This window comes from Acyrthosiphon pisum, chromosome A1 (assembly GCF_005508785.2).
Source record: "Acyrthosiphon pisum isolate AL4f chromosome A1, pea_aphid_22Mar2018_4r6ur, whole genome shotgun sequence".
NCBI classification, from domain to species: Eukaryota; Metazoa; Arthropoda; class Insecta; order Hemiptera; family Aphididae; genus Acyrthosiphon; species Acyrthosiphon pisum.
In genome coordinates, this window is record NC_042494.1 from 153,484,378 (window position 1) to 153,499,835 (window position 15,458).

Sequence of the window (15,458 nt, forward strand, 5' to 3'; positions counted from 1 at the left end):
TTAGTTCTTACGAATATTTGTTTTTAAATTACAGCAAAAAACTAAGATCGAAAAAATGTTTGAAATCCTGTAGGTTGCATCCAAAAAACACACACTTTTGATTTTCGGTCCTAAAAAGGTGGATGGATAAAAACCAAACACTTTATCGGTCTTATAGTGGGTTAAACCGCATACTATTTTTAGTGCTAAATAACGGATAAGATAAAAAGATAATAAGATACTACATAATAACCATGCTAACACGTTTTAAGTCTTAAGTTTTTAGTCACGTCTTTAGTCACAACTCATAATAGTAATATTAATGATTTTCAAAAAATTGTATTTATTTTTAGGAGCAGTTTTTTAAATTGAATTTTTTTTTTGTATGAATTATAAACATTACTTTACAGTATACAGTATACATATTATAAAGTATTATAGTAAAGACCTTTTTGGAGTCAAAATCATAAAATGATGGGGTTTTATTTTGTATAATTTTTTTCTACGATACTAATATTATTAATATTCTGAAACATAAATTACCCGACTTTGCTATACTATTAGGTTTAATAATTATATTTAACGATAAATAATGTGAATTATTATAAAAAAATAAATTGAATATTTGACAAAGTTATAGGCATAATGTGCTAATGTGCAATTCGAACATAATTAAATGAATATGTTACACAGCCATTAAATTTACTTCTTCTTGTATATTTCGTTGATTTTCTTTTACTGGTTTATCGACTGCCCATGGTTGTAGTTCTGCTGAAGCGAAAATGGCATAGAATACTGCCACAGCTAAACTTATTACCACCCGCAAGATACAAAGTTGGACATGGCTAAGTTCCTGATAAGTGATAACAAATACAATTATGACCATTCACTTTGCTTTATAATATTATTAAAACGTTTCACACTATATAAATCGTATTTACTTCAAAAATCAAAATATTTTTTAAGATACTTGTTGAAAATAACCAAGTTATGTGATATGTGGTCATCAGGATACCAAAAAGTACACTAGAGTACTGTGGTGCGATATCCAAATGGTTGATTTCGAAACCTATAAACAATAATATGGATTATAACACTTTAAAAATGGTTATTAATTTTGTACGTTTCATGCGTTTTTATACTTACCGAAAAGACTAAAATATGGCATAAAATTATAAATTAAATAAACAAATATCTTGTTGTCTAAAAACAAAAAAATGTTGTCCGGAAAAGCTTCCATATAATAAATTACTCCCATTGATAGGAAATACAAGCAACTAAAAATCTTTCTGACATTGGTGATAGAAGAGCATCCTGTTATTTTCGGAATTAATTCGATCAGGACGAAGGTGAGAAACAACAAAATAGTTGTGTGTCTACTCAAGGACTGATCATATATCAACTATTTTGACAAATATTTGTGTAAGTAAAATATCGTATGAAGATTTTGCTATATCGGAAATAAAATTCATCGTCAGGTATTAATGAAAATTATAAAAATACGTACAGGATATAAATATTCATATGAATCATAATATGATCGGTGTAAAATATATAAATTAGCAGAACACATGTATGATAAAACAAGTGCAATGACGGGCATTGAAGTACAAAACGACTTCCAAGGAATGCCCGATATGGTTGGTCGCCTTAAAGAAACAACATTAGTTCCACTATAACGGCTCTGAGAACGATCTCCACTGACCACAATCAACCATATAATAAACCATCTGTTCCCCACGATACCTAATAAAATACATTAATATGTGATAAGTGGTTAATTTTTATATATTTAATCTTTCAGTATGACGATTTAAATATAGTTTACCTAATACTTTTTGCATGTCATTAAACTCATAATATATTTGTATTATATCAGTATATACAATCGTCCACAACACTATTGGAACGTGACGTAATGACTGTTTATTCAGTGGGACCCAAAATGTGTAAATCCTGTGAAATGCCGAAATTCCTATGGTCTAGGATAAAAATAATAATCTATTTTATAACTCTGTCCTATGAAACGAAGAACCTTCTTGTTACCATGGTTATTCCTATGCAAAAAAGTGAGAAAATATGTAGAATCCCGTTCGACTTTTTCATATCTTCTATACTATGCAGTGTTGACGATATGATGAACGACACTCCGAAAACTCTGAACATTAATTAATACAATTACAATGCATTATCATTTTCAGGTTTGGTAGGGCTAAGAAATATACATTATGTTAATATGTTTGCACAACTGACATTGAAATATAGTTGGGAATGTTCAAAAATGTCATCGTACATTTAAGTGTACCTATTCAGTAAGTAGGTACCTGCAGTATTAGAGATACCTATATTATAGTTTTATTTTGCATATTTTCGTATATTTAAAACGATTGTACACGGCCGCGGCGTCCGGTAAATTTGTCACCGGCACTAGGATGTGACAATAATATTATCATTTCGAAGCTAATATTATTATAAAATTATATTCAAAGAAGTTATCGCGTTGATGTTATAATTTTTAGCCCCATATAGTATAATACGATATTGTTGATATCGCTTGGTTACTTGTCAGCAGGATAAATGGTGGCTAAGGTACCTCCCAGTATATAACCGATTATCCATCCAAAATAAATGAAATCAACCTGTATAACATTAATGTTAAAGTAGTTATATTTACGAATGTCTTTTATACGCTAAGCAGTAAGTCAGCGGAAAATATTACATTTATAAAAATATAATATTATTTGATATAATAACCACTTACGTGTTCAACTATTTCACGAGACCAAACTAAACTAGTCACTAATGATCGATTTTGAAACCATTGAATGGTTAAACCTATATAAAAACATGACAAAATATGTTGTATTCAAAATACAGCAATTTAAAGGGGTTATTGAAAAAAGCAAGTGTAAAAAAGATCGAATGAAAAAAAACAAGTTAAACATTTTACAGTGCATCACCTCGTATATAATAACAAAAATTACTACTATTGATTAATATGGCTATATAACCTATGCTATAGCATATTATTATGTACGATGTACCTTTAAGGTAGTTATATACAAAATATTACAATAAATAACTCGTCAATATTATTGTGATCGCCGCAGCTGGGATAATGGCTTACGATGATGTGTTTCCAAATTGCACACAGATTATAAATTACAAAAATTACCCAAATATAAATCTCCGACTTCAGTTTGTCCAAAACTACGAGATTATAGCTCGGCCGCGTTATTTACTCTGATATAAAAATTCAACGTTTTTTCTACTTTGTTTTAAATTAATAATATTATTATTATTATTATTATTTTTGGTTTACTAATTGAAATGTCACATCAATAAAATATAATAAAAATACGGAAAAACTTTGTTTTAATGGCCACATGTATACGAAACATTACAGTACGTTAATATCTGATGTTTGGAAGTGCTCCAAGGCGTCAAGTCTCAAGTGTCCAGGCAAATTAAAAACATCGAAAGAAAATCCTACTGAAATACTAATAATCGATGAAGCACATACTTCTCCAGACATGCATGACGTCGAAGTCTATAAAATATGTTAATAATAATAAATAATAAATCATAATAATGATGATAATTATATCGAACATTTCTTAAACGCTTTATCTTACCTTATACGTTTTAAATAAATAAATTTGTTTGATTTTATTATTTTAACAAACTATTTTTAATAATTATTAATTTAAACCTATAATAAAAAAAAACATATGCCTACTGATTTTTAAAAAAATAATTAATAATAATATTTTCGCTTTTTTTTTTGCTCTTTTTTCATTCGCTTTTTTTCACTTTCTTTTTTACTTGCTTTTTTTCCTAAACTCCAATTTAATATAGGTACATAGGCATTTATAAATATTGATTTTAACTATAATAATAGGTTTTATCAAAATTAGTTAGTATCTAAGTTGTTTAGGTGCCTAAATATATAAAACATAAAGTTACGATTTTGTACGAATAATATTTCGAGACACTCTGCACAAGGTATAGACATTTAATATCTATAGGCTATGTGACCATATTCGAACTGGTGATTCACATTATTTACCTAATATTACATTTTACAAGCCAGTAGACAGTTAGGTTATTACGTTCTTCATAAGATTCATATATAAACTAATCCCTAATGAATGATTTTGAAAGTATTGAATGGTTAAACCTATATAAGATGATCATTTTACATAATTTCTATGACTAATTTTGAATTCACAATATTATACATCAATACGGCAACATAATAAAATTATTGATTTTAACTATGATAATGATTTTTATCACTTGTATATATGTACCTTATAAGTGGGAACTTGTTTAGGTACCCAGATATTGAGATATATAAAACATATAGATTTTAGATTATGTATAATTTTGTTGTTTTTTGTTCAACGAGAAAGATTTACCTAAAATGATGAGTTTTATCTCGCAGAGATTATCTCTCCAGCCTCTCTGCGCAAGATACAATGTATATTTTATGAAATATCATATTTTAAAAGCATTTAGACTGTAGTCTTTGGGGTATATTTTTATCAAATGATTTTATGATTTACCTATAAACGTGAGAAAAACAATCAAAAATCCTCTATTCCAATATCTAGTTTTCACACGGATAAACCTGTCGATGAACCTTGAAGACGTTTGATCCGGTGGTTGGATTTGAGGTGGACAAATTAATCTACTGGTCGCGATGTCCTCGAACTCCATCCTCCACGAATTACAACAAATTAATTGGCTAACGTTGTATTAGAAACCACCTGCGGATGACTACAAAATGTAAAACTGAGTTATGAAAATTTCATTGATTGTGTTACATTGTTATATTCTTATTTAAATTACACAATACTATAAGCTACAATAAATAAATAATAACTCTGATGTTAATACACAGTTAAAATTTGAGTATGAAATAAAAATATAAAATAAAAAGTGGGTAACGCTCTGCTGACAGTAGGTGTCTTTAGGAGTCGCTGTAATGGATGTGTTAAATTTTGAATTAATAATAGGTATAAAATCATTGTATACAAAAAACTGTTTTCCCCGAGAAAAAACCGAAAAGGCTACAGTCATAACTAAGAAACGAGATTTTCACCACATAAAAAGGTGAACTTTGGCTGTACAGCGTTGTTTTTATTTTTTGATATCACTTATATGAAAAAAGTTCTTACTGTTTCAAATAACTCACAGATTGTGGAGCGCAGACTGGTCAGGTGGTCCTGTAACTAAATAAATAATATTATAAAGAGAACGGCGATTCGCGCACGGCAAAATAAAATTGGTACCTACTTGGCTGACACCGTAGAGCGAACTGTTGGAATGCGCTGACCGTGCTAATCTTCCTCGCACCTCACGGTTGAGCCGTCGTCGGCCGCTATCACATATTACTAAAATGGTACTTAATCAACATTTATATTATACCAACCGATTTGTTGCCCGTAAAAAATGGCAATACTTAAAAAAAAATATGATTGTTCACCTCTTATTGGGTGTAACTCGCTGCAGTAAGTGTAACTCAGCCGGCCATCCGACTACGTCGGGCCAAGGGCAATTAATCCACTTGGTAGACAATGTTTGAAAATTCAATTTGATGCAAAGTTGTGCCTGATCTACCCGTATAACGAATGGCAACCGATAATAAACAAATACTGATCTCTACCCGTATTTATATCTACACGCTGATAAAACACACATAGAAGTATAAAAACCGGCCAAATGCGAGTCGGACTCGCGCACGAAGGGTTCCGTACCATAATCTATAAACATGTTGACAACACTGCTTATATTATATATTCTAGAATTTTTTGTATTTATTGTCATAGAGGCAACAGAAATAAATAATCTGTGAAAATGTCAACTTTCTAACTTTCATGGTTCATGAGATATAGAGCCTGGTGACAGACGGACGGACGGACAGCGGAGCCTTAGTTATATATAGGGTCCCGTTTTACCTCATGGAACCCTAAAAAGGCCAGGTTACATGTAGCTTGAACCCCATCAGCCACCGTGCCGTATATAGGTATACTATTTACACGTTTATTTCAATTATTAATAATAAAAAATTATTTATCAACACTATAGGACCAAATTGATGCCTACGACACTAATGTAGCTTTTTATTGGTGAAGGTATTTTTGAAATCAGTCCAGAACTTTTTGAGTTTATTCGTTACAAACAAACCTTTCATCTTTATAATATTAGTATGGATAATATTTCACGATTAATAAACAAGAATAAAACAATATACATACCTATTATAGAAAGATAAGTGCAGTATACCTACGTTTGTGTCGGTCATACCGGTCGGTCATACGTGACGAGTGCTACGACATAAAACAATTTCAATAGTTCATACATCCGAGTGAAAACCGTAAGAATACCTACTGTAAGACGTAATTTTATTTTATTTATATAGTTACTTAATATATTATTATTATTATTGAATCACGAAAAAAAACCAACGGAAAAAAAGCTCAGATATAAGATATATGAACACAATATTGTGTATACGTCAAGTTATAAGTCCTAAGTGGAGCACGGATTTATGATATGCATTAAAACCTATAACGAAATAACACGTCATGTTAAAACCAAATCAAATAAGCGCTAAAAAATCTTAAATATGCATAAATATATGCACTAAAATGTTGAAATATGCATGAAAGATAAAAATTATGCATAAAACAATTAACAAAAAATTATATTTTTTGAACGTTTTATTAAAACAATATAATATTTAAAATTATAGAACATTATGATAAATACTTTTCTTCATTATTTTCTGAAATAATGTCAATGGTCATAATCGATATTTTCTTATCTTTGGTCTAAGATCATCTTGGGAGAACCGATTATACCTACAGGCTACAATTATATCTATTCATTTTTTTTTTGATATTAATCAAAATAATAATTAAAAATATTATACAATACAATAGTATATATTATTGAACCATTATTTTTGTATTTAAATAACAGATTGTTTTTAAATTTTTTTTTTTTTGTATTCTTAAGGTGACGAGAACTCGCTCCCCCAGCATAAGCTTTGCTTTTCGGGGCTGCTGCAGTATGTATACTATGGTATTTTATGTCAATCTTTTTTGTATCATTTATATGTTGTTGTTGCAATATAGTACATAGTTATTATTATTATGTTTCTGACTTGTTTTTTTGTATAGAACTATCTAATGTAATATTACTAGCAATTACTTTGACAATATTTAGCAGTATAATATACTATATAGAAATCGATCGAACAAAGTGGGAAAATTTAAAAAAAATCTGCTCAAAATGTACACATCGCATTTTCGCCATGTTTACTTTTGCATACTAATAAATTACTCTGGTGATAAACAAAATAAACAATAATTTACCTATGGAGTTTATTACTTATAGTGAATTTTCGTTGCGTGCATGAGTTGTTACTGAATCAACAATTTACTATGAACAAAGCTTAAAATGCTTATTGTATCTTTCATGATAGAATATATTTTTATCGTTTATATTTCATACAAAAAACGTTGAAGTTCGAGGGAGTATATAGTTAAACGAATTTAAGGTTTATATAATTGGAATGAAGTGGCACCGCGGTACCTCTATCTATATAATATTACCATGCTCTTCGGGAGTTGCACATACCTCAGTTGAAAAATATAGACATTTTCACAATTTTTGGCAAAAATGAGTTCAACCATTGATATTTAAAATATAATATACCTAGTCCCAAATAATCTTTAAAGACTACAGTAACACTACTGGCCCTTGATGAAAACTATTGAGAATTTTCACCTCTCGAATTCACCAACTAGATTCACTCTCCCATCGAACAAGATACTGAATATGAAAAACGAAGTATTGTTACGAATAATTATCGTGCACACAGACATAAAAAAAAACACATCGTTGTTTAAATCAGTGAACAATTAATTTATATTCTGTTACCTATTTTTTGTTAAGTTACACTACAAAACAATATCCTTTTTTTCAAAAATCTCAGTTTTTCCTTATTTTTTTTTTGTATATTTCCAAGTTATAGGTTGGTCACTGTGATGGATGGTGTTAATTTTGAATTCAATGATTAATGTATATATAATTTTTATATAATTCTAATAGATGTTTTAATAAGTCCAAACTGCCATAACACGTTTTTGACTAGGTTCATAATATAAACTGATAAAAAATAATCTTAATATTTTGAAAATTGCATTGCATTTATAAAATTATTATTTAGAAAAAAACAGAGTATTACGAGTTACTATGGATAATGGTTTTTTGATGAATAACGTTGAAAACATTGAAAGAAGAAAAAATTTTATTTTATGGTTAGGTACCTAGTGAATATGCAATATCCTTAAAAGTTGAATTTTCTTCGCTCATAAAAATTGCATGAATTTTAGGGAGCAAAGCCCATCTAATGTATCTTGTATCCGCGGCCCCGTCCCAAGTCGTATCCCAAGTCATATATGTGTATAAAACAAAATTACAAATTTTACTTTCCCCCCCACTTCTTATAATAATGTCACTTGATCCGCCCTTGTTCCATTGACAATTTTTGGTTGGGTAGTCCATAACTCTGTTTAAATTGCTTATATGCTAAAATATCGGCATTAATTAATTATTAAGTAGGTGTCTCAATCGGATAGGCGTTAAGTAGGAAACCATTGTTAGGGTGATGGTAGCGAGATCGCATCCCGCGTCAGTGGAAAGCCGGTAGGATATTTTTCATTTGTTGTTAAATCGAATTTTTTCACGTAGTTATATACTATAATGCCATTACTGGGCAGTACCTTAATATCAATAATGGGTAAGTACTGTTATGCCGGTACAGATGAGCGTTATCATCCCAGACAAATGCCAGTACTAGCACCAGTACTGTCTGCCAGGAGCGCTTTAGTATAAATTAGTACTGGCATGTAACCGCGCTCATTGTTAATTGCTGATTTTGATGTAGTATAGTAAAAATGTTAAGAAATTCAAATATTAGTTTGTTCTTAGAAATTCATAAAACTCTTTTATTCGAAATCCTTAGGTTTGAAAATATAATAGGAGATTTCTCCTTTCATAATATTAGAGGTAGTTATGGTAGTCTTTTTACAGGAAATTAAAATAAAAATAAAAAAGTGGTTAATTGGCTGTCGGTCTCCCGTACAGTATAGGCTATAAGTAGGTCACTGTTGTGGATTGTGTTACATTTGAATTCAATGATATAAATCATTGTATATGAATAACGAATCTTTGAGGAGACGGTTGATCAACCTAGGATATTATTTTATACTTACTATATTTATATTGTTATTATTAATACAGTAATCTGCAGTAGGATGAAATATTATTTGCATATTATTATCATATTTAAAAAGTGGGTAAGTGGATGGCGCTCTGCTGTACAGTAGGTTACAAGTGGGTAACTGAAATGGATGGTCTTAAATTTGAATTCAATGATATAATATCATTGTATCAGAAAAACGATTCTGAGCGAAAACGATCAGTCAGCCTATGACTGTGAGCCAAGCATATTATTTTGATTATATTATTGTGAATAAAGGAATTTATATATAACCTATTTACGTGGACCCTTATTTTAAATTTTCAATCCTTCCTACATGTTATACATTTTCAACTACAAAATAATTATTAAATTTTAAATTTGATAAATGTTGTCAAATATCGAACTTTAAATTCTTTAAAAAAAAAAATTGTGCCTATGTATTTTTAATATTTTTCAACTACTATTGTAACAATATATCAGGAGCCTTGCATTAAATTTTCACGCTTTTTTACCCAAGAAATAAAATTTTATTGATATTTACAAAAAACGAAAGTAAGAAAATTCAAAACTGACAATGTCCGTAAACAGCTCAAAAAGAGTCAAAATATTTTCAAAATGTTATGGTGTATAGGAAATTAAAATATAAACATTCAGTAAAATTTTCATACATCTACAGTTTTTCGTTTTTGAATAACAATAAAAATAACAAACTGCTACACGAGAAATTGATTGAATATCCAATATTGTAAAAATATGAATTTCAAACGCTCATAAAAATTTAATTTAATTTTCATGTAGATATTTTATTTTTTTTTTTGATAAAGGTAGACAAACTTATGAGGAATCTTGTATTACATTTTCAAATCTTAGTTTTATAAAGAAAAAATTTTATGAATTCTCAACTCAAAATAATTTGCTAATTTTCGTGATTTTTCCGTATTTTGTCAAGATTTGAACTTTATATGCTTATAAATAAAAATCGTGACTAAGAATTATAACATTTTTCATCTGTCTTTGAAACAATATATTAGGAGCCTTGTTTTTCAAAATACAAAATCAAGGTATAAAAACAAATAAAATTTTATTGATATTTATAGAATAAAGAACTAAAAAAATTGTAAACTGAAAACGTCCCTAAACAGCTCAAAATATGTCAAAATATTTTGAAACTTTATAGTCATAGAAAATGCAAATATAAACGATCAATTAATATATTATATATATTATTTATTAATATAATATATTATATACGTTCATTTGTTATAGAGTTACACCAAAAACCAAAAACGACATTTTGGAAAACTGATTTTTAGTAAGAATTCCCGTGTATAATATTCCCAAATATAAACGACCAATGAATATTTCATGTTTATACGTTCATTTGTTTTAACGTTACACCGCGAAAACCAAAATCGATTGCTTTCTTAATTTTTATGTTGTTTTTCCCGGCGCTTTTGAAAACTATTGGGAATTTTAAATTTTCACCTCCCCAATGCACTAACAATTTTCAGTGTCCCATCGAACAAGATACTAAAGTGGAAAATTGAAGCATTATTTCGACTACTTATTGTGTACACACCAGTTTTCGAAAAACCGGTTAAAACCGCGGTTTTTTATATTTCAACACCGTAACCGGAACCGGAACCGAAACCAAAAGCTTTAAAACACCGATTAATAAACCGTAACTGAAACCTAAAATCTTAAAAAACGGTTTAGAAAATCTAAACCAAAACCATAAAATATTGAAAAAACGTCTTGAAACCGATTGAAATTTAAAACTAATATCGGTTTCTTCGAATTTTATAAAGTTAATTACCTACCTATATTATTTATAATTCTAGTTAAAACGAGTATTTTTATGCGAAGAAAATAATTTGTTTCAATACCGATGCTATAACTGATTACTACGAAGTATTAATAGGTAATACGAATATTATTCTATTTATATTTTATAATATCACTACTATACGCGCGTTTTATACTATACCCACTGGTTATATCACAATATTGGTATTTTGTTCTTCCCTATTTATGCGGCTATATGCACGTCTGTATTGTTGTCAGGGGCGGACTGGCCCAGGGTGCTATACACCAAGTAGCACCCCGGGCCCCCGTTTGTATTTATGATCCGGGCCCCCGATTACCACAGTCGGTATACGGTATAATACTGATATAATACGGTATTATACAAAATAAAAATAAAATAACATATTTCAATATCTCTACAAATAAACAACATGTTATTCTTAATTTTTTTTTTATATTTACTTATAAAACTAAGGACTCTTTCCTAATTTAGGTAGGTTTGAAAAAAAATTACGGGCCCCTAATTAATTTTGCACCCCGGGCCAAAAATAGCCAGTCCGCCCCTGATTGTTGTTATTTGATGTATTTGTGTATATTATTATTTATTAATGTTATTACAATTTTTTCGTATTCGACTGATCTGCGCCCGTCCCGCAGTCATTAATTGCTTATGTCATTATTATCATTCTCCTCAAAATCCCCTGAATTACAAATGTGTGTACCAAATCTTATAACGTATATTTGAATCATGACAGTAAACTTTTTTAAATAACAATATTTTCAATAGTCCGATATTATTTTTTTAGTATCCATTTAATTAATATTTTTTTGAAATATCATAAGCATTAATCACATAACAAAATATTTATTATTAATACTGTAATATAGTTTAATATTATTGTAAATTACAATTAAATATTAATATATTCGAATAATGATCTCAATCATAATAATATGTTGTATGAAAAAGTTGGTATAACATATTAGGGTTAACAACACAAAGTTAGTTCTGCTGAACGTAAATTTGCTATAAATCTGATGTACCTAGAGTAATTTTACAAATCAGACATATTTTAGGACTTTAGGCTAATTTAAAAATTTGAAATTAAAAGTTGATGATTTATCGAATAACAATTATAACAGGATAGCATTGTTTATAATATAACATTGTATCACAGCAAGTATGATTCTTGTTTTGTTTCAGTTATTAGATAGATATTAAATAGATAGTAAAAATCGAGTCTGCAGTTATTAGGTAAATTAAAAAATAAATTTCAAAAACCGTTCCAAAAACCAAAATCGAAAATTTTCAAAAATCTTTCTTGATAGTTACCGATAAATTTGAAAAACATTTTTTGAAACCGAAACCAAAACAATAAAATCGAAACCGTAACTTCTAAAATGTAGAACGGTTTCGATCCCTGGTTATTTATTATGTTATTTCGTCCAACATTGAACTTAAAATAACTATAAAAAAAATTGCGTTCTTATGTTTGTAGATTTGTTGGTTACAGTACTTGTGTGGAACCTTGTTTAAACTTTTATTACTTAGCTTTAAAACCTGAACATTTTATTCATTTTCACTATTAAAACCCTTTCACTTTTCAGCCCCACACATTGTTCGGATAGAGATATCGAATTTTAGTAAAAAGCTTTTTTCCTTAGAATTTTATCAAGATTAATTTTATACCATAATAATAGTTTTTGGTTTTTAATTTATATCGGAGAGAATATTGTATATTGAAAATATCTGATAACAGATATTTTTTTTCTCAATATTGTGTACAAATAAAATACGCATATTTTGGTGTTGGCTACTCTGTTCTAGGATTAAAATGGATTACAGTAGAAAATAAAAACAAACCGTGATGGCATCCCGGGGGCCAAAAGAACTAAATAATTTGTAAATTTTCAATTTTATAAATTTCGTCAGCATTAGAACTTTAAATGCTTATAAAACAAAAAAGGTAGGTATTTTAATATTTTTTCAACTGCTGTTGTAGTGTTGTATCAGTATATCGGGAACCTTGTCTTACATTCTCAAGCTTTTTGACCAGACGAATAGTTGTATTGCCAGTTACAGAATAAAATACTAAGAAAATTGAAAATTAAAAATGTCTTGAAACAGTTCAAAACAAGTTGAAATATTTTCAAAATGTTATCAAGTATAGGAAATGACAAAATAAACATAATATGATGGTGTACATTTTAAGTATCTATAATAAAAGTAGTTATTAGTTTGGGAATAACAACAAAATAAAGAAATCGTTGTATGAATTTTTTTTTAAATTTATCTAGATATTTCCCAACACTGTTAATGATGCCAGCGTTTAGATTTTCAGCTAAATGTTGAGTTAAACCGTACATCAGACGTTGTGGTTCATACTTCCTACATTCAGTCAGAATGTGTTTGACCGTAAGGGGAAGGTTGTAGGTTGGGCATATGGGTGGGTCTTCTTTCTTCAGAAAGAAAACATGGATTAATCTGGTGTGACCTATTCTGAGCCTGTTTATGGTGACTTTTTCTTTTCTATTTAATATAAGCTAGTATACCATAGAAGAATATAATCATTTTTAATTTCGTTTCATTTGATGCTATGTCCAAAATAAGTTGATGGTTCAGTAATAAGTCATAAATGCATACATAATTCACTTTATGTTATAAGATCCATAGGTAAATTATTGTTTATTTTGTCTATCACCTGAGTAATTAATTAGTATGCAAATGTAAACACGGCGAATATGCAATGTTTACATTTTGAGCAGATTTTTTTCAATTTTTCCACATTGTTCGATCGATTTCTATATAGTATATTATACTGCTAAATATTTTCCAAGTAATCGCTAGTAATATAACATTAGATAGTTGTATACAAAAAATTAGTCACAAACATAATAATAATAATAATAATAATAATAATAATAATTATGAATTTTATCGCAACGACAACATAAATAATACAAAAAGATTGACATAACTTACCATGGGATACATATTGCAGCAACCCTAAAAGCAAAGATTGTGCCGGGCAGGGATCGAAACCGTTCCAAATTTTAGAGGTTAAAAAATAACAGATTGCTTATACATTGACCGATTTAAAAGTCAATTAGATATTAAGTGGTTTAATAATACAATTAATACTTGGTGATGTTGTTTTTTTAGTAACACACTAGTTTTGCCAATGTGCGGTATTTAAAATGAAAAATTAATTCGTTAATATCACTTTAGTTAAAAAAGAAATTTAGTAAGTCAACAGTTAAGTTAATGAAATGCCAAAAGTAACTAGTTAAGTTAATAAGTTAAAACAAAATTAACATTTTAACTTAACTTTAACATTTTAAGTAGTTATTGCCCAGCCTTGAATATACTAAGTATATTTGATGATATTATTGTGACTACAGTAATTTATATAATATATAAATATATATTATATAAATTATTATATATATAAATATATATATATATATATAAATTATTATTTACCTATTTACGCGGAACTTTGTCGACCTAACCTAACTTAACCTAACCGTGGATCAAAAAGTCCCAGGATGAAAATGTCACCCTACCTAAATTTTCAATCCTTAGATACTTGTTACCCCGTACAGCAGAGTGACATCCACTTACCCGATTTTTTTATTTTTATAATCAATTAAATATTTATATATTATGTTACTCTGTAAGTGTTTTTATAGTGAATTATCGTTGCATTTATGACTTGTTACTGAACCATCAACTTATTTTGGACATAGCATCAAATGAAACGAAATTAAAAATGATAATATTCTTCTATGGTATACTAGCTTATATTAAATAGAAAAGAAAAAGTCACCATAAACAGGCTCAGAATAGGTCACACCAGATTAATCCATGTTTTCTTTCTGAAGAAAGAAGACCCACCCATATGCCCAACCTGCAACCTTCCCCTGACGGTCAAACACATTCTGACTGAATGTAGGAAGTATGAACCACAACGTCTGATGTACAGTTTAACTCAACATTTAGCTGAAAATCTAAACGCTGGTATCATTAATGTTCTCAAATTACTTAAGGATACAGAACTCCTTAATAAAAATTAGTTATTGGTTCATATAATGTTTATTACAAAATTAATGTAGATTGCATATGATGTATTAGTATTAATTCTTAATAATATCTCCCTTTGTTTTATTTTTTTTTTTTTGTTCTCTATATTATTATAGTTAAAAGTTTTTGTCTATTGTAATAATTTACTCTTTAACGTAACAATAATGTTAAATATTATTTAAACCGATGATCTAAGTCGCCGAGACAGTCATTATCAATAAAAAAAGAAAATTTTAAATCTAAAAAAGTGTAAATTTCTTGATTTTGGTATGATAATTTCCATAGGCGCAATTCCATAAAAAAAAACTG

General features: G+C 28.6%; 1 protein-coding gene across 5 annotated transcripts; it reads right to left on the reverse strand.

Moving 5' to 3' along the window:
• Positions 1-461: 461 nt before the first annotated feature.
• LOC100572677 (probable vesicular glutamate transporter eat-4) lies at positions 462-6,092 on the reverse strand. 5 transcript variants are annotated; one of them, XM_016808778.2, is made up of 11 exons: positions 5,281-6,092; positions 5,180-5,216; positions 4,548-4,751; positions 2,741-2,814; positions 2,542-2,618; positions 2,026-2,137; positions 1,808-1,961; positions 1,487-1,725; positions 1,126-1,381; positions 921-1,048; positions 462-832 (listed from the first exon to the last, which is right to left on the reverse strand). In XM_016808778.2, exons 3-11 carry the CDS (start codon positions 4,699-4,701, stop codon positions 665-667), a joined length of 1,362 nt encoding a protein of 453 aa, XP_016664267.1. In that variant the 5' UTR covers positions 4,702-4,751; positions 5,180-5,216; positions 5,281-6,092; the 3' UTR covers positions 462-664. The 5 variants fall into 5 exon arrangements, with proteins under 5 accessions (XP_016664267.1, XP_029344479.1, XP_016664263.1 ...); XM_029488619.1 differs by having other exon boundaries at positions 4,548-4,761; XM_016808774.2 differs by having other exon boundaries at positions 4,548-4,761; positions 5,163-5,216.
• Between the last annotated feature and the right edge of the window lie 9,366 nt (positions 6,093-15,458).

Bases quoted from the DNA above. Each gene is read 5' to 3' on its own strand.
- LOC100572677 (XM_016808778.2), bottom strand. From the start codon at position 4,701: ATGGAGTTCGAGGACATCGCGACCAGTAGATTAATTTGTCCACCTCAA. The intron at 2,815-4,547 runs GTAAATCATAAA...GTTTTTATATAG, and splicing joins TGTTTTTCTCACGTTTATAG to GTTTAACCATTCAATGGTTT. The intron at 1,049-1,125 runs GTAAGTATAAAA...TATTGTTTATAG, and splicing joins GCCATATTTTAGTCTTTTCG to GTTTCGAAATCAACCATTTG.